The sequence below is a fragment of the Pieris brassicae genome, chromosome 2 (assembly GCF_905147105.1).
Source record: "Pieris brassicae chromosome 2, ilPieBrab1.1, whole genome shotgun sequence".
Classification (NCBI taxonomy): domain Eukaryota; kingdom Metazoa; phylum Arthropoda; class Insecta; order Lepidoptera; family Pieridae; genus Pieris; species Pieris brassicae.
The window spans coordinates 14724528-14747781 of NC_059666.1; the positions used below are offsets into that span (position 1 = coordinate 14724528).

The following is a 23254-nucleotide window of genomic DNA, read 5'->3' on the forward strand; positions in this document are numbered from 1 at the left end:
ACCAATCCACCGTCATCTAAATTTATTTATTAATAAACAAATAAAAACAAGTTCCTTATTTTTTTAATTTTATCATACTTATTATTTATTAAGATACGCTAAATCAAACTCAAAATAACTTTATTCATAAATTAATTTAACGTCAGAAAAGATAGACCGTTAGATTTCAACCGAAAAGCCCAATATCGGATATAACATTACACAGATAGTCTGTGCAAGATCCATAGAACCGAAACACAGAAATTGGAAATGATATCGAAATTAATCGGTTCGGAAATTAAAATTTTTGTAGTGCAATTCGCTTACACGTATTAGTTTACGCTAGTTGCAAAATAATATTGGGAAATACGTGTAGACTTATAAAACAATTAAACAATATTTTAATATATGTATTTTTTTTTTATTATTATGGCATCTGAATGTACGTGCCTTTCGAGTGACATTTATTTAAAATCGTATTTGTTCTTGTCCACTTTTAGTCAAATAGGTAAGCAGCCTTTCTTCCAATTTGCAGATATTTCGCCGGACTTAGCTCTGAAGTAAACGAACGAATATTTAAAGATACTTTACAACTACGACGAGTTGACTAGACCATTATCCAGATCTAGAAAGTTGTATAAATAAATACAACTTCCACAAAGTAGTGTAATCATGTGCTGTTAATATAAGAGCGGCAAGAGCGGCGTAACGAAGATTACCTGTTTTTTAGGAATCCTTTGTGTAATAGGTGTATAAAATGTGGACTAATAATTATAATATTCAAATTAAATCACGAGACAATTTATCGTACAAAAAAGTAATTGTAGTAAGTTTTTTGTAACCTCTGTTACCATGGTTACGATGTTATACCCATTTATACTCTTTTGTTTATTTAGTAACCTAAGAATGGTAACCATAGTAACAAATGCAGTTTGGTCAAACATACCAACAATAAAAGACATCTGTAAACTTCAGTGAGATTCATACGGTTTGTAATGTACATGATATTTTCTTTTTAATTTTAACGTCGTTACCTTAAACGTATTTCTTTCAAGCAAACCTAGTATTGAAAATTAAAAAAAAAATACCTGTTTAAGATACAGTGCTTTTAAAAAGAGATTTTTCATGAACAAAAGAAATTGATACTACTGATTTCTGATACATTTCTTAATTTATTTCAATAACTGTTGTATTCATTTATTATTTATCTGTTTTTACTAAAGCGACCGTGGGCGGTGAAATCAATTTCATAAAGCCTTGTCCACATACCTGGCCAAATCCTGGATCATCAGGAGGGAAAATTTAAAACTTCATGCATGGTGAATGTCATGAAAATGGATGAAGGGAGAGACGTTTGTCGGGACCTTAGCAAGAGGAGATCCTTGGTCTCTGCCTCCCCTCCTGGAAAATGCGTGATAAATATTTTTTTATAATAATTTGATGTAAAAACGGTTACCCAATTAAGTTATATATCTTCGTTTTTAAATTACTTCTTATGTGTTATTTTTTATAAGCTACAGAACCAAACTTTATAAAATCAGAAGTTCACTTGGCCGTTTTCCGTAATTAATAAACATGGGTAATCAGATAACGTCAGAATAGCGCTTATTGCATCCTGTGGGTAAAATTAAAACTTGTATTTAAGAGCACAGTATTTTGTTTTGATAGCGAATTTTAGATAAAGAATTTCGCCTACACAAAGAAAATTTATGCATGAATTTCCGAGTTTGATTCTTGGCTTCAACGATTCTCGGACACATATAAAAGAGAGTATTTTATCCTCTTTAAGTGAACAATATCTAGTACTAAAAAACCTAACAGGATATCGAAAAAGTGTTGGTCTAATCACGAGACTATTAATAATTGAGCACATCTATCACCTGGACGTGCGCTGGAGAAAACATTGAGAAATCCGGCATGATTATTACCTAAACACCGTTACAGACACAGAAGCCTGATCACCAACTTGACAGAATTTTGAGGGTTGCAGCTCCACTGTTTCAACATATTTCAACTTTGTCCTTTACTAATAATACAAAGTCCTACGCTGCATCTGTCTCTCCTCAATAAACCTGAATATCAATAGAGTGATTCTTGAGGAACGTTTAAGTATATAATTTGTCATAGTTACGGATACAATAGTGAGAATTCGGGCCAATTTTAAAAAATCGAAACTCTTTCCGTTAACGTCTTAAAGCTTTCAAATTTGAAGCTATAAATAAGTTTGAAATAAGAACGTGTATTTGTTATTCCTAAACAGTTAAAATACTTTACGTCTTACTTTCATAATTATAAACATATCTAAAAATAACCACATACACTTGATCTTTTAACAAATGCGCCGAGTTATAACAGTAAGGTCTACTTAAGTTGGTTTAAATAAAAATAAAGATTTGGCTTATTCTGATAGCGGAAGCAATATCTTACTATACTTTGGCGTGTATTCAAATAAAGTTGTATTATCTTGAGCAGTTAAAATAACACTTTGGCAAAGTTCGCTCTGACTAGATTGAATTTTTAGTAGATCGTATGAAGAATATACAAATTTTATTTCTAGATGTTATGTAATTGCTTATTTAACGTATTTTTTTTGTGATTGAGAAAGGCCGAAGAAAAAATATTAGGTTTCCAAATGGAAGAAAACCATTAATATAGAAAGTAGGCAATTGGCTTATGAGCCAATCTATGAGGAACTATTGTTCTTAAATGCTGTTGATGGGATGATCATATCAAAATAGCTGGCTTATCCTGACATCACCTGGCTTGTGGAAGAAACCATGTCAATTTGAGGAATATTCCTATCAGTGCCCTAAACAGTGATGAATAAATAAAGACTAAATATCATAAATATATTCATGTTACTAATACACATTCTAATAGAATTTTAGAAGAAAATTAAATGGTTTGTATTGTATTTCAGTTAAAACATTACACCTAGGTAACACTGAAAATGTTTCAAAAATGAAAAACGGCTTAATGTAGAAATTTGCCAATACTTTTATTGTTTTTCGAAGTAACGTAGTTTTACTCTCTATACATCGTCGCATTCGATGGAACCACTGAGAAAAGCAGTTGGCCCATTCTTCCTTATCGCATGTTCGTACGCTTTCACCGCATCTTCGGAGCTTGTATAGCGTATACCTCGAATTTTACCTTTAGATTTTGGGAATAAATGAAAGTCGCAGGGCGCCAGGTCAGGACTGTTTGGCGGATGACTCATTATCTCGACAGCTGGCCAGTTCTAAACATTTTCAGTGTTACCCACGTACAGCTATAATACAGCTGGATTGAATCCCTAAATGTAATTTCGTCAAATATAGAAAGAACTTTGTCAATGTCAAAGTGTTGTTACTAATATTATAAATTTATTATTTATTTTGATGTCTGTAACACGTATCAAAAAAAGTTAATTAGTATAAGGAATAATACTAACTACTAACTTACGTGAGACTTATCTTAAATTATCGTGATTTATGTGTCTTTTTACTTTTTATTTTTAATGTATCTTCTATCGCGAAGTATTAATAAATATTTCTGAACATCAAATACTTTCAAAATATACAGTTAAGACATCTTTAATCACTCGAGGGTGATCACTGACCAACGTAATGTTTTAAAACTAAAATATATTTTTTCAACTCTTTAATTATTTTGAAACCAACGTTCTGGACTTTATAAGAGCTGAAGACTGTTCCTCATCAAGCCCAGACCTCACTCCTTAAAACTTCAAATTATGGTCAGTTTTAGAGGATCATGACCTGTTCGAGACGACACGGTGACATTGAGTCTCCTAAAAATGTTTGTGGCAAGCAGTGGCGAAATTCTCTTGGAAACTGCGTAAATTCATAGATTCGTGGCCAAACAGATTAAAGATTAAAAGCCAAAAGTGGTCATTCCGAATAGAATATTAATTTTTTTTCTGAGACTTTAATGAATATTTAGGTATCAATTTTAATAATATTACATTACTTCGTTATAAAAAATAATGCATTTTCATTTGTAACAGAACTTAAGGACTAGGTATATTAGGTCCTTACATATGAAATTGGCGTTTTGTCGTACTGGCCACTTTGACCTCAAATACCTCCTCTTTGGTTAGGAATTTCAAATTCAAATTTGTACAGCTATTTACTAATTAATGTATTTGTGCTTCGATGACCGTCATTCATTTGTTTTTTTTCTGTTTGCGTCACTCATTTTATAAAATGGAAAACTTAAAGTATCGCATTATTTACAAGTACGAGTTCCGCCGTGGCACTAGTGCTGCGGAAACGACTCGAAGGGTGAATGATGTGTATGGCGGTCATGTTGCAAAAGAAAACACAGTTCGTTTTTGGTTACAACGTTTTCGTTCTGGAAATTTCGACCTGCAGAACAAGCCCCGTGGACGGCCTGAGACCCAAGTTGATAATGAAGTATTGAAGGCTATTTTGGAAGCGGATCCATCGCAAACCACGTCCGAGTTTTGATAGAGTCCGAGAGAGTGATAAAACTGTTTTAATTCACTTGAAGCAAATTGGGAAGGTTAAAAAGCTTAAAAGGTGGGTACCTCACGAATTGACTGAAGCAAACCGCTTACTGCTGCGTTACATTACTGAACCGGCACAATGATGAAGGTATTTTAAACCGAATCATTACCTGTGATGTGAAAATGGATTTTTTACAATAATCGGAAGCGCTCAGCGCATTGGTTGGATCCTGGCCAGCCAAATCCTGCCCCAAGCGAAAATTAACCCCAAAAAAGTTACTTGTAAGCGTTTGGACTAGTGCCAGTCATTGCACACCATGATGGAAAAGCTAGCGGCTAAACAACCTAGGCTGGTCAATCGCCACTGCTACTTCACGACAACGCTAGACCACACAGTTTTAACTCTGATGGGGCAGTCCAAATCGCCTTCACAGATTTTATTGATTCCCATCCGACTGATTTTTTTAGTAAAGGGATCGATGAACTACCTATGAGATGGCAAAAGTGCATAGTTCATACTTTGATTAATTAAATATATTATATTTAAAAATATTCGACTTTCTGTTCCTCCCATACAAAACGCCAATTTCATATGTAAGGACCTAATATATAGTAAGGCATTTTTAATTTTAACACATTCATACGTGATCTCATTCAGTAACACGTGCGAATGATGAATGGCTCCGAAAGCAATTTATAGCGACAAGTGTTACAAAAACACTAATGATCGGACTGGGTGGTCCGTTATAAGAATTATAAGTATGACGTGTGACGACAATTATTCAGAGCTTCTGTTTGGCCCAACAGCTGAATGAAAATTACTGAACATTAGCCTTTCATTTGTAGCGAAGTTTTTCTCTTTAACAGTTTATAGCGTACATACGTACATAATAACTTCAGCAGACAATCATAAGTCCATACGGTAATTATATTACTTTTTGGTCTATTGGTTGTATTGGAATTTCGTCCTAAATATTATATTAGTTGATTTGCTTTAAAGTATATTCAGTCATAAAAAATAAAACACCGCATACATCACCAAAACAAACCCACACTCCGTGTGAGTGTGGGTTTGCACTCATTTTTACCGTGTAAGCGAATGCAGTCACTTGCAAAAACCCATATAAAGGCCTTCCTACGATTATCACCAGCATGCTGTTACGGTAAAAATCTTATTTAATATTATTAATTTAATTAAAAATATTTAGTCTAGACCTATCCGGATCTGCAATAGATATGCATTGAAACGGTTTCTTTATAAAAAAATAAAAAATATTATAATATAAGTATCATTGAGACCTTTCTACGGAATTTCAACTAGATTTAACATCTATTGTCTTTTTTACAAATAATCGCTTTCTCGAAGCCAAAAAGTTTATTTGTGGAGTTGAGAACTTTAAAGACTTTGGAATGTTCAAAATTTTCTTTCCCAAATGTTTGGCGACAGACTGTTAAGTAGATCAAGATTATGGATTTTCTCTTTTATTGTTTTAATAAATTCAACCTGGCTGTATATTTTCGACATATATTTTTGAAATTGATTGGGTGTACGAAAAATTATGTATGTCTTTGACATATACATACTGTTATAATAGTTAACATACTTAAGGTTCTTTGGCTTAGTAGTAACACACATATAGTTATATTTGAATTCCAGCGAAATCAATTATTGTTGGTTGGCAGAGATGAACCCTATAATTTTGAGTATTATGATGATATAATACTTAGTTTTTGCAAGGTAAACATTATACACTCATGTCTTCTCTTATAATACCTTCTCCTTTCGAAAGTTGGCGATCATCATTGCTACTTTAATCTTGGTTGCGGCGTTTCTGAATGACTTGATGCTTTGACTAAGCCATTGTCTAAGATTCATCAACCAGGACGTACGTCTACGGCCAGGACTCCTTCTAAGTGCCACTTTGACTTGTATGATTAGTTGTCATCCTCACTGTCATCTACTTAATATTTCACTCACTTAACCATAGAGCGTAGGTTCAAACTCCAACTAAAGCCCAGTTGTATTAGAAAAATAATTCATTTTTATTTTTTTATGTAATAGGAGGGAAACGGGCAAGAGGCTCACTTGATGTTAAGCGATAGCGATGTCGCCCATGGACACTCACACTGCCAGAAGGTTCGCAAGTGTGTTGCCGGCCTTCTAAGAATGGGTACGCTCTTTTCTTGAAGGACCCTAAGTCGATTTGAATGGGAAATACTTCAGTGGACAGCTGGATCCACATAGTGGTGGTGCGTGGCAAAAACTGCCTTAGAAAACGCTCAGTTGTGGAACGACGGACGTCGAGGTGATACGGATGGTATTTTGCATTGACGTCCGATAATGAAACTCAGCTGCACAATCCATGAAACAAACGTGGAAGCTTGTCATATTTCTACAACAGATATTTATGTATTTATCACAAAAAAACACCACAGACACATTACAAATAAGAGATTTGTAAATAAATATATACAAGTCTTTTAAATGTATCACAATTTTTAAATATTGATTAATACAATTAAAAGAAATACAAAATTCGGTAAAAAAAATATAACAGAACAATTTAAAGTGAGATTTTAAAAGGCGCTTGAAAACAGTGGAGCACGTAAACATATCACCTTTAAAAACCTCAGTGTTGTAGGAATTACAAGTTATATGTTTGAACGAAACCTGCTGTTTGACCTATTGCACGAGCGAAAAGATGTTCATGTTACGCCAAGTCTTCTCGCTATTGTTTACAAAATATTATTTACATTTCACAAGTTTTACGTACAATTCAATGAAAAACTTCGTAAAAGTTTAAATTGTCCTTTCATTTAATTCTCAGCGAAGTATTCGAAACAGTAATAAAACTACCTTTAGCCATTTGACATTCTTTTGTCTGTTTCTACTTAGTCTTCGAATGTTTATATTTAAATTTTTATTTCTGCCCCGGGGTTGCCACAGTCTTTGAAGTTGGTAGTAACTCTTAAGTCCTCCTTATTCGTGACTAAATCTCACTTTCACAACTGTGTTAAGGTATTTAAGGAGTATAAAGACATACATACATTTATGATTTAATACTAGATGCTACATTTAAAAGTAAATTATATAAAATAAGAAAAACATGATAATTTATTTTATGTCTTACGGAGTGTGCCTTTGATTGGTACGGTATATTTATGATGAAGTACGCTATAAAAAGATTATGGGCGTAAAATACGTATGGGCCTCAGATTTCTGTATTTATTTCGTGCCCGTTTTTTGAATCAGCCGCCTTTGTCTGACACACGCCATCCACTTTTTGGGCCTAAATCATCTTTTTGCTTTATGCAAGAAAACATCGTGAACATGTTTTCTTCAACGGACGAGGGAGAGTTATGCGCACAGAAAGTCGATTGGTCCAGCCGCGGCTTGAATTACCTCAGGGATGCGAGTAGTATTAAACCACTAGGCCGACACTACTCTATTATATATGAATATGGGTAAAATATAGAAAGAAAACTTTCGACGAAATAATTAGTAATTTAGATTAAGGAAGATTTATTATTCACCATATACTTATACTTAGTCTGGCCATAAATACTGTTATAATCAAAAATAAACAAAATATTACAATTGAATTTGGAATCTGTTATATGATTGTTCATTGTTTTTTCTCATTTTGGCGCCAATACATTGCACAACATTTTACTATATACTATACTATAAATGGAGTGGGGCGATAAAGAGAACCGAATCGCTGTGATTGCATTACACAAAGTAGTAAATTTATGTACCGGGCTATTAATAGGTACAACGAGACCTCCTCTGTTTGTGACAGAAAAAGATCTGGCCATCCACGTAGTGTTCGTACGAAAAGGGTGGTCAAAGCAGTAAGGGAAAGAATTCGAAGAAATTCTGTCCGAAAGCAAAAGATTTCTCGGGAGATGAATACAGCACATAAAACCATGTCGCGTATATTAAAAGATGACTTAGGACTTGTAAGAGACCAATAAGAGATGTACTGGTAATTTTTTAACTGAAAGAATTTAGGTAAAATGAAACATCTACTGAAGCGGTGCGGAACATTTTATCAAATAATAGAACCATATTCATCCCAATTAGTCGACAGAGTGCAACGTGGACACGATTATATATCCGAATTTGGTGATGGTTTGGTGGGGTGTTAGCTATGAAGGAGTTACTGAGCCATACATTTGTGAAAAAGGTATCAAATAATCGGCACAAGTGTATCAAGATACCATTCTTGAGAAGTTAGTGATGCCCCTTAACAACCCCATGTTCAATAATCTAGAATGGTCCAGCAAAACTCCGCGCCGGGTCATATAGATCGGTCTACGCAGTCTGGGTTGAAAACGTTTCGGACTTCATCAGAGCTGAAGACTGGCCGTGACTATGATTTATGGTACGTTTTAGTACTGCTTGTTCTAAATGCCGTGAAAATTTTATGTCCACGAAGAAGAATATTGCTTTATATTTATGTACCAAAATAACACACTGTAAAAGTAATAACTGTTATTTGCTATATATACATTGCAAATAACAGTTATAACAGTAATTTAAAAATTATTTTCATATTACGTTATCGTTCTATATAGGCAAAAACATTATCAACCTTTCCGAAGACGCAGTCGATTGTTGAACGTACCGGTATACAATGTTTAAAAATGTAAAATATAACTAACAGATCGTAAGCTGTGGCTGTCAGTTAAAACTTAAAGGAAACCAATGAAAATAATTAAATGGCGTTTTGATCTTATTAAAGTAGCAGTTTTAAAAAAATCATTTTATGTGAATCCGATCACGGCGCGAACGGCTCCATAAAATCTTTCATATTTATTATCATTAGCATAGACATTAAATTAATTTTATTGGTCAATTTGTTTTACGGTTCAGCTAATCATAATAACTTATTTTGTAAATCAGTGAACATAATCTTAAGGCAAAAGTGTTTCGTGTTAAAAAAAAGAAAAACATATTCGAACATTTTTACAGTGAACACGAAAAAATATACGTACGTTAAGGAGTAGTAATAGGCAACTTGAGATCTGGGGGGGGGGCAGCATTAGTGTGTGTATTCAATCATACCGTAAATAATATATATATAGTAGTAAGCTATTTGTTGCCATGGTTAAATTTTTTTATAAAATCTCGTCACCACCGTAACAATCTTGGTACACATTTTATAATGAAGCCGAATTAGATTTTTTGTTCAATGCAATAGTAGTAGTATATACTATAGTATATAGTTAAATGTCTATCAAGGATACGTTTAATATGATGATGATGTCAAACAATTATTCATGAACATAAAATAAAATTTCGAATTGTTATTGAAATTAAACATTGCTAAACATTTTACTAAATTATAATTATATTACTAAATTAATTATTATATTTCTTTTGATTAAAATACATAAAATTACTACGAAATATTAAACAAACCTTAAATAAAAATTAATATATGACATTGAAATAGACAAATTTTATTTATCGTTCCCATACATAGACTAGGGCGTATGGACCAAATTAAAAAGGGAACTACATTAAAGACTTACGAGTATCTTTAAACTTACTGAATTTAAAAAAAACAACCGGCAGGGAATGGGAACGTACGACAGCAAAACTCGCCTCTCATTAAAGGCTTGGAATTAATGAACTATGAAACTAACAAGACGAAACAAAATCAGGGCCAGCTTATACGAGTTAAGAGTTTGCAAAATGGCTCTAACCGGTTTCTTGAGCGAATACGTGTCAAGTAGCCACTCACTAGTTCAACAAATAAACTTACTTCGCTTTGTACCATGATTCATATTATAGGGAAGCAATCGTAAGGATGTTGGCCTGTGATACTAAACACAGTTCAGAACATTGTCAACATCAAATACACCTTAGTGCTTCGATGTTTGTGTTCTGTAATATGTTTAATTAGTAAGCCTTTAGGGGACGACTCTCATCCCTTGTGACGTAGGTTCTAATACTGGCTGTTCTCAAGTGTACTTTTGTATCTATGTGCGCATTTAATATTCGCTCAAACAGTGTAAGAAAACATCGTGAGAAAACCGTACTTTAACCAAAAAACTAGACTACCAGGCTCTGATAAGTCTGATAACCTTCTCAATTAGAATAAAAGCAAATTATCAGGAAATAGATACAGAAATTTGTGGCCACAATCACAAAGCTTACCCAAAATATCGACATTTGAACTCGAAAAAGAAATATTTTCCATCTTCATAAATTACTAAGGTATTAACGTTCGGTCAATGAATGTATATCTACCCCAGTCCTTATTGTTGGGAGGGACTGATATTACATATTACCTCAACTATGTATACGAAAAGTATTTATAACTGTATGAAGTAATTCTATAACATTTTCCACGTGTATCGTGTGGGTGTTAAAACTAACAGTCAAAATAAACGGCTTCGTGACGCAAGAGCGTCGAAAAAGCTAAAGATTTACCTTTATTCCATTTTCCTGCTTGTCAGAAGAGAGTAATTACTGAGCCGGTCAGGTGTCACACTCTGTATATCGCCTGACTGACTTTTATTTATCGATTCTTGTAGATCACGGAAGATGTTTTATTTTTGTTTAATTGCATATTTAAGCCATATATTTTGTTTTGGGGAGCTTATATCCATGACTCGTATTTTATGTAAAAAATTCAGTTAGCAAATCGTGTTCATAATTATTTCTATAAGGCGTGATATATTATGTAAATGTTTTTTTTATAAAAATAAAAGAAATTATTATTATTCGAAAAATGACTTATTTTTGGAAAAATGATACTATATGCAACATTACAGAAATAGATTAAATAAATTCAAATTAGATAAAGTTTAACAAAAGGCTTTTACTATCATAGACATAAATACAAATAATACAATTATTTTATTTTACCTTATTACTACTAAGATTATTACAGAATTTCATTAATTGTAATAGAATTATTACCGTTATCATTCTATATTATTCATTGTTATCGTTATTATATATTTTTGTTATTAATGACTTCGAGTCTCTTGGAGTCAACCTTGGTAGGGACAAGAAAATGTGTAACGGAAAAATGTGATGCGTAACCGAAATGTGACAAAAAAAATTCTCATACCGATAAATAAGTTTCACTTCAACAATCACTTTAATCAAATATGGGATCAGATTTAAGTAGCTGTAGCCTGCTACACTAATATTCAATGGACCCATACTACTCGTTCATTTAAATTATATTATCTTCGCACTTTAATTTAAACCTATTTTTGTATCAGGTTGCAAAAACTACTAATACTAGATAATACAAAATGCGAAGTGGGAAAAACTAACCCACGCCTTACTTAAATGGAAATGGGCAAATCATACTGCCAGGTACACCGAAGATGGACCGCCGAAGCCGTAGTCTAAGTTACTAACTGATGTTCCGTCTGATTGAAAATTTATTTAAATATAATCAGATACAATCATTATAAAATACAGATGATATTTATAGGAAAACTTACTGTAAATTAATGATTAGTATTGGTCACAACACATAGCTGCCTTCGAAAAGATAATATTTTTAATTAACTCGTTTTGCAATTTTTATTGATATTAAACTTTATATTTGCGCGGGGTTATTGACATTATGTGACTTGTATTCCACAAATAGGACGTTGAACAGGCCATTACAAAAACAAATCTTGAATTCAAATCTTCCACCAAACAATTCTATTGCATACACTGGAGGAAACGCGAAAAACATGCATCCTTTTAACCTATTTACATACGCTTTCAAACGGTTTGTCACTGTTATTTTATAAAAATCACTGTGATTTATAATATTTTATTTAAATCCATAAACATTTTGGTATAACGATGATTTAACGCAAATGTCCCTTTAAGTTATTTATACAATAATTGTGGCCTTCAGCATAGTGTGTGAACATTAAGCAAGAATCAAATTTAAAAAAAATAACTTAAATACGCACAGGAAACAAAACGTACATAATAAGTAACCAACCACTTTTGGCGTTTGATTTGTCTTTTTACCACTTGTACAACGAGACAATAAAATATAACAGCATATAAAAACATTCACTGTGAAAAATAACAGCTATTTTGAAATGTGATAAATGATTTAGTACATTACTACTTTTGCTCTATTAAAAACCACACGTACGTGTTATTCAGTAATGCAAAATGAACGCTTGTTACATAGTATTGATAAGGTGTGAGGTATTATTAAGCGCTTTATTTAAATATAACATAATTGTTTATACATTTATTATTTTAGCATTATTGAGTCAACCATAAGTTAAATATGAAAAATAAATAAATTTAAAAAAATATTTATAATTTTACAATGTGTGTAATAGAAAGCACAGCGGTATTCAAATGTAACATATAACGATTATATTATATATATTTTTTAATTTAAATATTTTACAAAATAATATAATATAATTATTGATATTGATTTGTGACACAGAAATTATATAAGAACATGTAAGAAAACTAGCAGGGGAAGAAATTAAACAAGCAAACTCAATACATAAAAATAATAATAATAGGTAACTAAAATGAAATAGAAACTTTAACCTAATAAGAGCATGATAAACATAGTAACGGTAAGTTGGAATATCGATATATATTTGAATATATAACTGTACAGGCAATAAACTCTATGATTCAAATTTATGTCAAAAAAATGAACAGTGCCAAAAGTATAAATATCAATTTATTTCTGGTTTTTTAAAGGCAAATTTAATCCAATCACTAAATCAATTCATTAAGGATAGCTAAGATGTACTACTGTACTGTGTAACAGTAAATATAACTCTTAACCTTTTCATAATTACTAATAAATAAAAGAGTAATTTTTCAAAAGGTAATTTCGCCTTTATTTGTATAATGTAGTCAAGAGCTTGGCCCAGTTCTATTTTTGGAAGTAACCAACATTAATCTCAGTCAATCTGTTTTGGCTCAGCCGATCTTAAGTACAAATAGACAATCACGAAGAACCACCAATTTCTGTGACCTATTTCCAAATCAAGAAACCCAACAATAGCCGACATTCTCTGCTCACGATAAAAAATAACTTTTTAAACCAAACTGGACAAATGAAATCAAATCCGAATTTATGTTACTGGCAAATAAATTTTGAGAGTTTAATAAACGTGGTTTAACGCATGTATCTCAGAATAGCTAGAATCGATTTCCGACTTAAAATAGTTAGATTCTTGCATATAATGGCTCAAAAGGTTAAACAAGGAACACATTCTACCCGGCTATAAAGAAATTGAGTAATCAATGCGATGCAGTATGTACCTAGGGTTTAAAGGATTTTTGCTTGACTTAATTTATTGTTCATAGGATATATATTAGCCAACTCGCTTAATCAGCCATTCAGCTAATAAATTTTAATAAACATGAGTAAGTTAATGAGAGTATTTACCAGATCCCATCATTTTGCCCTCCTAAAACCTCTATAGTAAGAAATATGAAACTTGTATAAGTGACAGTTATTTGTCACGCGTGATCCTCTATAAGTACTTACCTATACCTCTATAAGCGACAGTTGAACTCGTTTCACTTTTGATATGATAAGTCCTTAGTTGCGTCCGTTATTGTTATTACCTAATAGTTCGAGGAACTCATTCAATTCAAAAAGCCGACTGTGCGTACCGACTTGTTTATCAGTTCATAGAAGAGTGAAATGAGAATTCATGAACTTAAAAACATACATAAAATTTAAAAGTAGAAGCGCAAAAAATAACAGATTTTTTCGTAAATGTTGTTACAATATTAATTAGATTAAACATTGATGTTTAGCTACTATTTAAAAAAATATATAATACCGCGTATTTGATTAGGTCATATATGCCGTATTATTATAGACCTCTATACGTGAGGTACCCTACTGTAACTCTGTAACTCGGGTTAGTGAGAAACCTCTATAAGAGAAAAAGAGATCGCGGTCCCTTGAGCTCTCCCTTATCCAGGTTTGACTGTATATATTAATTATAATTGATGTCAAACCCAAATAAACTAAGAAGGCTTTTTAGGATTTAAAAAATACACAGACCTTTGTTTAGTTCGCTAAAATATCATATTACACTAAGAATAAGTTAACTAATAACAAACTCGGAAAACCTGGTGTAAACTTTTAATTGCTTCGGGCTTTAAAATTAGGGAGTCAATAAATAAGAAAAGTTTTTGTGGCTTTACTCAAATTTGAATTGTTGTAGACACTGCCTTTAGACCAATGTATGTATGCATACATAAACTCGTTTCTAAATTTTTATTTTTTCGTCCATAGTCATGAAAACCAATGTTCTCCTTCAAAAAAATAAATCAATGGCGCTACAACCTTTTTTAGGTCTGGGCCTCAGATTTCTGTATCTGTTTCATGATCGTTTGTGAATTGAATAGGCAAGTAGGTGATCAGCCTTCTGTGCCTGACACACACCTTCGACTTTTTTGGGTCTAAGGCAAGCCGGTTTCCTCACGATGTTTTCCTTCACCGTTCGAGCTAATGTTAAATGCGCACATAGACAGATCGCCGAGGATCGAACTTACGACCTCAGGGATAAGAGTCGCACGCTGAAGCCACTACGCCAACACTGCACTGTTCTCCCATATTAGCTATAATACTCTTATGTCTTTTTCTCTCTGTGATGAAAGGAGGAATTTACTAAAAATCTAAAAAAATAATAGAAATTGCAAAACAATATATTTGTTTCATCACCGCCGTGCCTCAGAAGAGAATACTACGCTGTCTGCTGCTGTCTGTGGATTACCCTCAGAAAATTGTAGGAAAATTTTGAAAGCAAGCTATATAATAAAATAAATAAATGAGGTCACATGCGCCTAAAGAGATGGAAGCTTTGTCATCTGTCACACCAGAATCAAAGGCTCAATATAACGACAACGAAGAAATAAAATATAATTTTTATAAGCAGTACTCGACAAGTACTCATAATAATTATTAATACCTGAATTTTATTCCCTGAAAACTAAAAGCTTTTGGAGCAATATTCAGCATTTTCCATTTTAAAGAACTAATGAATAATTAACTGCCACAGTTCCGTATTAATAACACTTTTAAATGCATACGTTTTTAATGTGAATATTAAATGTGAACGCTGTTACCGTTAAAGCAAACGGGGTCACTTTCATCTTATAATACGAGGACAGATTTTCCTAACATTAGATGTCATATTTAAAAACACAGTTTAAATGAATATTACTTTTGTTATACCTTACGTGTCACTAAACCATTGTGACTATGAAAAAGGTTACAATAATTAAAACAGTTGTCAGCTTGATACATACAACAAAATGGATCAGTTAAGATTAAAAATGTTTTTGGACACATATTAGAATGTACGGTGTGTGTTTTTACCGACTCATGTAACCGACCTTATTTATTCATCTGTGGGTTACAACGAGCTTAGAGTAAGTTGTGTGAGTGAGTCCCTGTGTTGTGGGTAACTAGATAACAATAAGTTAGTGGTATATGGTACATGTTTAAATTAGTTTTTTGAGAAAAACTTAGGTTTCGTGTTACAACTAATCAAACACAAGTTTATAAGACTTTAATTATAAGTCAATGGGTGTGTGTACAAATGTAATTTGAGAGTGTAAAGCTAAGAGTTTTTATAAGCGTGCGCTGTGTTTGTTTTTTATACCAAGATACGTTGTAACAAAATTAAAAAAAAATTCATTATCATTTATCCATATAGCCGACGTAATGTACACTTATGAACGTCAAAAAAGAAATATACATGAAATGCTTCTGATTTTACATTTACTGCCAGTTCTCAAATCAAGGGCGTAGAACGGAAGAAAAGAACTGGCCATAAACTCTTCGCCACTCTTTTTAATCGCCAAGTTTTTTTGTTCCACATGACATCTTAAGTTATTAATAAGAATTAAATAAATTAAGAACAAAGGTTTATCCTTTATCAGCAGGAGGCATGAAAACGCCTCTGTTGATTCGCAATCCAATTCAATTTGTATCTGGATAGTTTGACTATCTCAAAATCCATAGATTGGGAAATTTTATATATAAAGGATGCCCCTAAAAGCAAAGAAGCGTTAGGCAAACACAGTCCTACGTTTTGGCGTCAGGAATACAAAACGTCAGTTCTTATATTTGTTAGTCCGTATGTATAGTAAAAATATACATTATAATACATGGCTAGTACAGCTATTTAGCATACTACAGTGACTTGAATGTACCCGATGGGTACTTCAGAAGGCAACACAGCTGGAACTAACCTACTTAAAAGGGCATATACTATTCGCTGTTATTACATTAGACAACAATTTACAAACGACCCTTGTTTAATTTTCCGGTGAGTGAACTGACAAAAGTTATACTAGTGCCAATAATATTTTGTTAATTCCTTCATCATGTAATTCTTTAGATTGTATATTTTTATATTGTGTGAATTTTTGTTGGTTTCAATCATCGTTAATTTTAATGATTATTTGTAAACTCAAAATGAATAATTAGGACAAAAATATAACTGCTATTTAAAAATGGATCGGTACTTGAGTTGCGTGAAATAACAGAAAAATCCGTGGTTATCTGCATATACAAACCAAGTAAATGATTAGCTTTTACTTTACATACCAAAAAAATATTGGTCTTCATCAGACGGTGTCTACAACTACATAATTTAAAATATTGTAGTGCCGATTGACGCGGGATTAAAAATTATTAAATTAATAGATATAGGCTGTATGGAACTAAACCAGAACGTAACGTATTGTACGTTATTGGTACCTAAGGTATTGCTAAACAATATTAAATTAAGGTTTTAAAGCTCAGTTTCAGCTAGGTCTTATAAAGACAATTATAAATGATGATGAAATGAGATTAACGGATTTCAAACCACAAATTATAAAGTTCTCGAAACCTTTCACGTGCTCCCAGTTGCATGAGTTTACTGAAATGTATAAAATAAAATTGTATTGACAATAGCTGGTTGATTAGTATTTATTACATCTCTTTGAGAGCACTGAAGTAACGTATTTTTCAAATCATATTTATTTACTAATAAAAAATAAGGGCTGGTCGTAGAGGGTTGTATGTATTTTCGTGTGCTGTATCATAAAACAAAACAAAATTGTCTAAAAATTAAAAAATAAAATTTAGGGGTGGAACACCCTTAACATTAGGGGGAACATAGATCGTAGACCTAACCTAGTATGCTCTCAAAATTTCACGAAAATCGGTTGAGTTATTTCGGAGGAATTTAATTACAAACGCCGTGACACGAGAATTTCATATATTAGATACAGCTTACTGCTATACTTACAAGAAATTGTTAAGTACAATCTGAATATGAATAAAAATATGAATTTACATTAACCTTTTATTATTAAACTCTTACAACCAACATAACGAAACCGTAAATTACCAACATATAAACAAAAAATGCTGGAACACTGCCAAGGACAATGCTATTTTCTCTGAAAAATCTCATAGGGCCACGAAAAAGTAACCGCCTTCGAGATTGCGTAGATATTTCAGATTCTCCAGACGACACCCTCAAAGAATCACCTTCACCAGTTGGTATAGAAACGGGCTTACTGTACGCTTTAAGAACTTCAAAAGTGTCGGCTAAGATTTTTGGATGTTTTACTTTTAGGATCTTAGTTCTAGCACTCCCTTCTGATTGTCCTTCTTCGCTCAGTTTGATCATTAGATTGTCTATCACATAGCTTTGTATAATATTACATTGCATGCCTTCATCATTGTTTGATTCTGCTTTCTCGATAGCATCAACATCGCCAGATTGGTTTGGTTTCTGAAGTGAAATTTGGTTAGCAAAATGCTCTATTTTATGCAACGTCGTTTTCAATTCATTTAGTATCTTGTCACTCAATGATTGCTCTAATTTTTTTATAGCTAAATCAAGTGTTACAGATATTTTCTCCCACATATCAGGAAATGGCTGAAAATTTCTCGACTCTTCGGAACACGATAATTTTTGTACATTTTCTCTCTGTGTCAGTATTTCTTGAATAGTAGACTCATTTGGTAAAGTGACGTTCACGTTCTTTTGAAAATTCTCACTTATGTCAAAGGTCTTCTTAATTAAGTTTTCAGTAAACTTATCCATAAACTGCTGACCATCGCCTTTACTTTTTAATGGATATAGCTTACGCATGTCATCTGCTATTATTACGTGATTTGTGTCTATTACATACCCTACATCGCTGGTCGTAGGTATGGTATTGGAAATTGGACTAGGTTTTTCAGAAGAATCTTCTAACTTTTCATCGGTACTCGAATAATATTGAGAGCGTGATGTCAAAGAGAACATGGAATCGTCAGTCTTGTTTATACTTGATCCAGTATTGTGTAAACGTTCATCATTACTACTCGAAAAGCCAGAAAATACAGAACCTACAAGTGTCGTTTCACTATTTTCATTTTCATCATGAATATTAGAAAGATACGATTTACTGTAGTCCGTTGCTGGATTGGGAATATTTTTTGCTAAAATAAGAGAATTTGATTTATTCCCATCCACTTTATAATTATTAGTACAACAATTTTTTTCTTTGCTGCGATTAACCATAGGACTCCTCTCCATTTGCACTAAAGCAACATTGATACAATCAGTCTTATATGGTGTAGCAACGTTATCTATTAAATAAGTTTTAGAAAGATGAATATGATTGCCACTTGGTACGTTTATTGTTAAATTTTCATCTGTATTACATGAAATGCTGTCGCTTTTTGTAATTTTATTCGCGTTTTCCAGCTGCTCATTATTTTTAGTTGAAAAAATGCTGCATTTACTTGTCAGAGGAATGATTAAATTAGAATATAAACTTTTATCGTCATCTTTTTGATGATTTTTTAGAGTTGTGTTTGAGTTTTCAATCGGTAAAGATCCAACATTACTACATATCGTTAAATTACTTAAGTTAGATGTATTGCGAATTGTGTCCGTACTTGTATTCGATGAACTAACATCCCCTAATCCGAAGTTACTGTTAAATAAAAAGTTTGATTTGTGATTTTCTTCAATGATTTTCTCAAAAGCGTATTCGGTTACCGACTGTTTTATTTTGCCATCGTCGTTGCTAACAGTCATATTGTCAATTATTTCATTCAAAATAGAAGTTATGCTACTTATAGTATTATTTGTTGAATCTTTAGCAGTTGATACCACCGTTGAATTAGTTATGGTCGCGTCAGGGAATTTGTCATCATTTACTGCTTTCATTGTATCTTCGTTTTCATTTAAACAGAATGCTACGACGTATGTAGGATGACATTTAGGAGGATGTGATGTTGCCGATTTAGGTCGGTGTTTTTTATAACTTGAACTCATCTTTTTTATCTAATATCTGTAATAAATAAAATAAAGTTTATTTTTAGGTAACAAGACCTTACATCAAATTCATTTAAAAAAAGTCATAGCCTGGCGCTATTAATTTTTTTTAAAAAATAAAACATTTTATTTTTTTAAGATTTATATTTTTTTTAATTTAAAACCCCAAATCAGACATTGATATTGCATACATTGAAGAATTGTTTTTACTGATCAAAATTTGTGGAGACTTTGTCGAACTTTCTTTAGATTCAAGGTAAACCTTCAATATAAATACATAAAAAAGCCACATTATTATTATTATTGGAATCCATAAAAGAAAGCAGTAAAAACAACCTTCTTTAAAACCTACACTACGTTTCGTTACAATAAATTTTTTATCACTTCTTCCATCTACTTCTGTAAATGAATCTGAATTTTCTGCGTCAGCTTCTGCATCGATACAAGTTTTTCCGGGCATTGCACAACAATTACCAGCACTACATTGCACTCGATTCCTTTCTACCTCAGAATAATTTATATTGGGACAATGTTCTACCTTTAATTGTCTGAAGTTATCATAGTGATTCTCACATCCGCAGGTTGAGTACATATTTGCATATGGAACATTATGATTACAAGAATTGTACACGCATTGCTTTGATTTTACGCATTTGTCACAATAGAATGCTAATAACTTTCTGTTATGGTTTATAACCGGCACATCAAGTAATGATTGTGATTTAGGGAAAGATTCAGTTTGCAACAAATCATCAGCTGTTTTTTCAATTATTTTCTTAGGCTTAGATGTCAAATCGTGAATTTGAAGAAAAGATTCGCTTTCTATTATTCTATACGAAGTACTCTTTTTTATTAATCGAGGGTTGAAGTTAAATTCGCCAATTTCTTTATTTTGTGATTCATTATCAAATTTCAAGCCCGACGTATTTACATTCTTTGTTTCAGTGGTAACACATTGAATTGCTATAGAATTTTTCAAAACTTTTGAAGTGGACCTATGAGGAGTAATGATTTCTGTCGCAGTATTTCTATTTAACTTGTTATTACTTTGTTGTTTTGCCATGTGCTCAGCTACATTTACAAGATTCTTAATAATGTCTTTTATCTCACTTATATCTTGAAAAATTTCTGTACCAGAAGTATCTGTCTGCTGATCTTTATTATGTGGAAGTACTGCGGTATCTTTTTGGCTTAATAAGTACCGATTATGACTTATTGCACCATCCAGAAGAGAAATGATTTTGGACTCATATTTTGAAGACCGTGAGATATCACTAGATCTAATTCCAGAATGAATAGTTTTAGTATGTATATTTACAGGGTTATTGTTGCATATTAATTTTGTATTATTTTTTATTTTACTATTGTCATATGCATTGTCTGGGGAATAATTGTTGTGTGGTTTATTACTATTATTATCAGACAGTATATTAATATGAATATCAAATTTTAAATCATTGATACATTCACAATTTTCAAAATATGTGAACACATCTTTAATATGCTTAAGTACTTTATTCCTTCGTGTTTTTTGGGACATTCTTTTACTTTGATATAAAAATGTTTTTTTTCCTTTGCTAGAATGGAATGTAGGGTGCGTTGTCTGCCTTTTAATTATATTATTTTTATGTTGTTTGCATTGATCCTTAAATTTCATTTTGGCACTAGGTGACTTATCGAAATCTTTTTTACTTCCATGCACTCTTTCAATTTCAAGCTGTGAGATATTTTCTTTTTGTTTAGTTTCTTTATTTAAGTCTATATCCTCATTATTAATTAAGAATTTTATAGAACTATCAGGAGGTGTAGGTTCCTGAACAAAGCTAAACTGTTTCTGGTCACTGATTTTTTCCCATCGTAAATTTTGATACGTCGCGCAGCGTTTTGTTAGTGATTCTGTTTTTATTTCTAAAATGTTGCAACTGGATGAAGTAGACAGCAACTTATTAACTGAACTTTTATGGTAGTTGATAAAAGTTCTGTTATACCTACTTTTATTATTGCTCGATAATATTTTGGGAACGCTTAATGTTGATATTAGTTTCACCCGTTGTCCCGTTAATGGTACGGTTTGAGATGATAATTTTCTACGAGACTTTATACTAAGTTTCCCTTTTTTGCTCTTTGATGTTAGCGAATTCGTAGTCTGAGTCTCATTAATTACTTCAACATCTACAGTATAAGTTCCTGATGAAGAATGTTCTAGTTCTACTTTGTGCAATAGAGAGTCAAGTACAGTCGCAATCTTTTGTTTCGTTTTATCATTTTCTAGTAAGTACTTTCTTATCCAATCATTTAATAGAGTTTTTAAATTATCAACAACTAAAGTCGTTAGATCTACTTTAAGATGAGCATTGCCAATTTTGTCTTGACTATCACCACATGCACTGCTATCGGCTTTAGACTTTTCAATGACTTCTTTATCTGTATTATTGATAGAATACTTAAACCTGGCACATGATGACTGTTTATTTTGAATTTTACTTTTGTTTTCTTTAACATATCTTCTTAAAATACAAATATCTGTTTCAACACTCAAGTCACGTTTTATCGTACCTCCGTAATCATAATAGTTATTATTTTTTATCTTGTTCTTTAGCTGCATTATAATACTCTTTGTAACTGCTTCAGAAAAAGCGGAGCACGTTTTAGAGTATGTATTGAAGGTATTGTTTGAGTTTTTAAATAATATTTGTGGCTTCTCCTTTATTCTTCCCATGTTTGATGTATCTTTATGCTCTATCAGCTATCAGTCTTCTGTAATTCAAAATGTTTGAATACTATGCAACGTCTTCTTTTTGATATGTCTCTAATTATTAATAGAATGTGTTGGATAATATATTTTAAAATAGAACATTATAATTAATTTAAGTAAAAAGAAAGTGTCATACACATCACGAAAATAATGGAACACCAAGCGGAGTTTTAACTTTAGGAATAGTTTAAATACTAATACTTACATTCACAGTATTAAATTTAACCATAGCTTTTCTAAAGGATAAGAAATATAACGTCGCCAAATTTTTAACAAAAAATAATCACATGATTCAAAAATTAATTTTGATAAAATTGATAGTAATTGTCATTTTGCATTGTCAGAAAGTTTGTGAAATAGATTTTGAATTTGGCCAGTGTTACACGTTTGTCATAGAATATGTTGTAGATTTTAAAAAAATGCACTTGAAATGCAGATGAGTTATGCTCCTAATTTAATAGCATATTTTCGTATCACGACCTCCCATAATCTGAAACGTCGCGAGACCGAATGAAAGAAGGATGATTTTGTTTGAGGTTCCTATGTAAGTTTTGAAATTTGTCTAAATTTGAATTGTGTCTATAAGAATAAAAAAAATACAAATTATTTTAAATAATTCATCAATCGCAATAATCTTAATTATATTTTTAGTATATATAATTATTTGATAAAAACTATTGTTTTATATATTTTAAAAGTAAAGTTTAATGGTGCTATGGTGGTTGACACTTACAGGT

At 32.0% G+C, this 23254-nt stretch overlaps 2 protein-coding genes across 2 annotated transcripts; both read right to left on the bottom strand.

Moving 5' to 3' along the window:
• Window positions 1-17794: 17794 nt before the first annotated feature.
• LOC123720249 lies at window positions 17795-22854 on the bottom strand. The gene is made up of 3 exons (XM_045676788.1): window positions 22723-22854; window positions 19381-19778; window positions 17795-18918 (listed from the first exon to the last, which is right to left on the bottom strand). The coding sequence occupies exons 2-3, from the start codon at window positions 19760-19762 to the stop codon at window positions 17795-17797; spliced, it is 1506 nt and encodes a 501-aa protein (XP_045532744.1). The 5' UTR covers window positions 19763-19778; window positions 22723-22854.
• On the bottom strand, window positions 19920-22655 carry LOC123720250 (putative uncharacterized protein DDB_G0277255). The gene has a single exon (XM_045676789.1). The coding sequence runs from the start codon at window positions 22479-22481 to the stop codon at window positions 19920-19922; it is 2562 nt and encodes an 853-aa protein (XP_045532745.1). The 5' UTR covers window positions 22482-22655.
• Window positions 22855-23254: the final 400 nt, after the last annotated feature.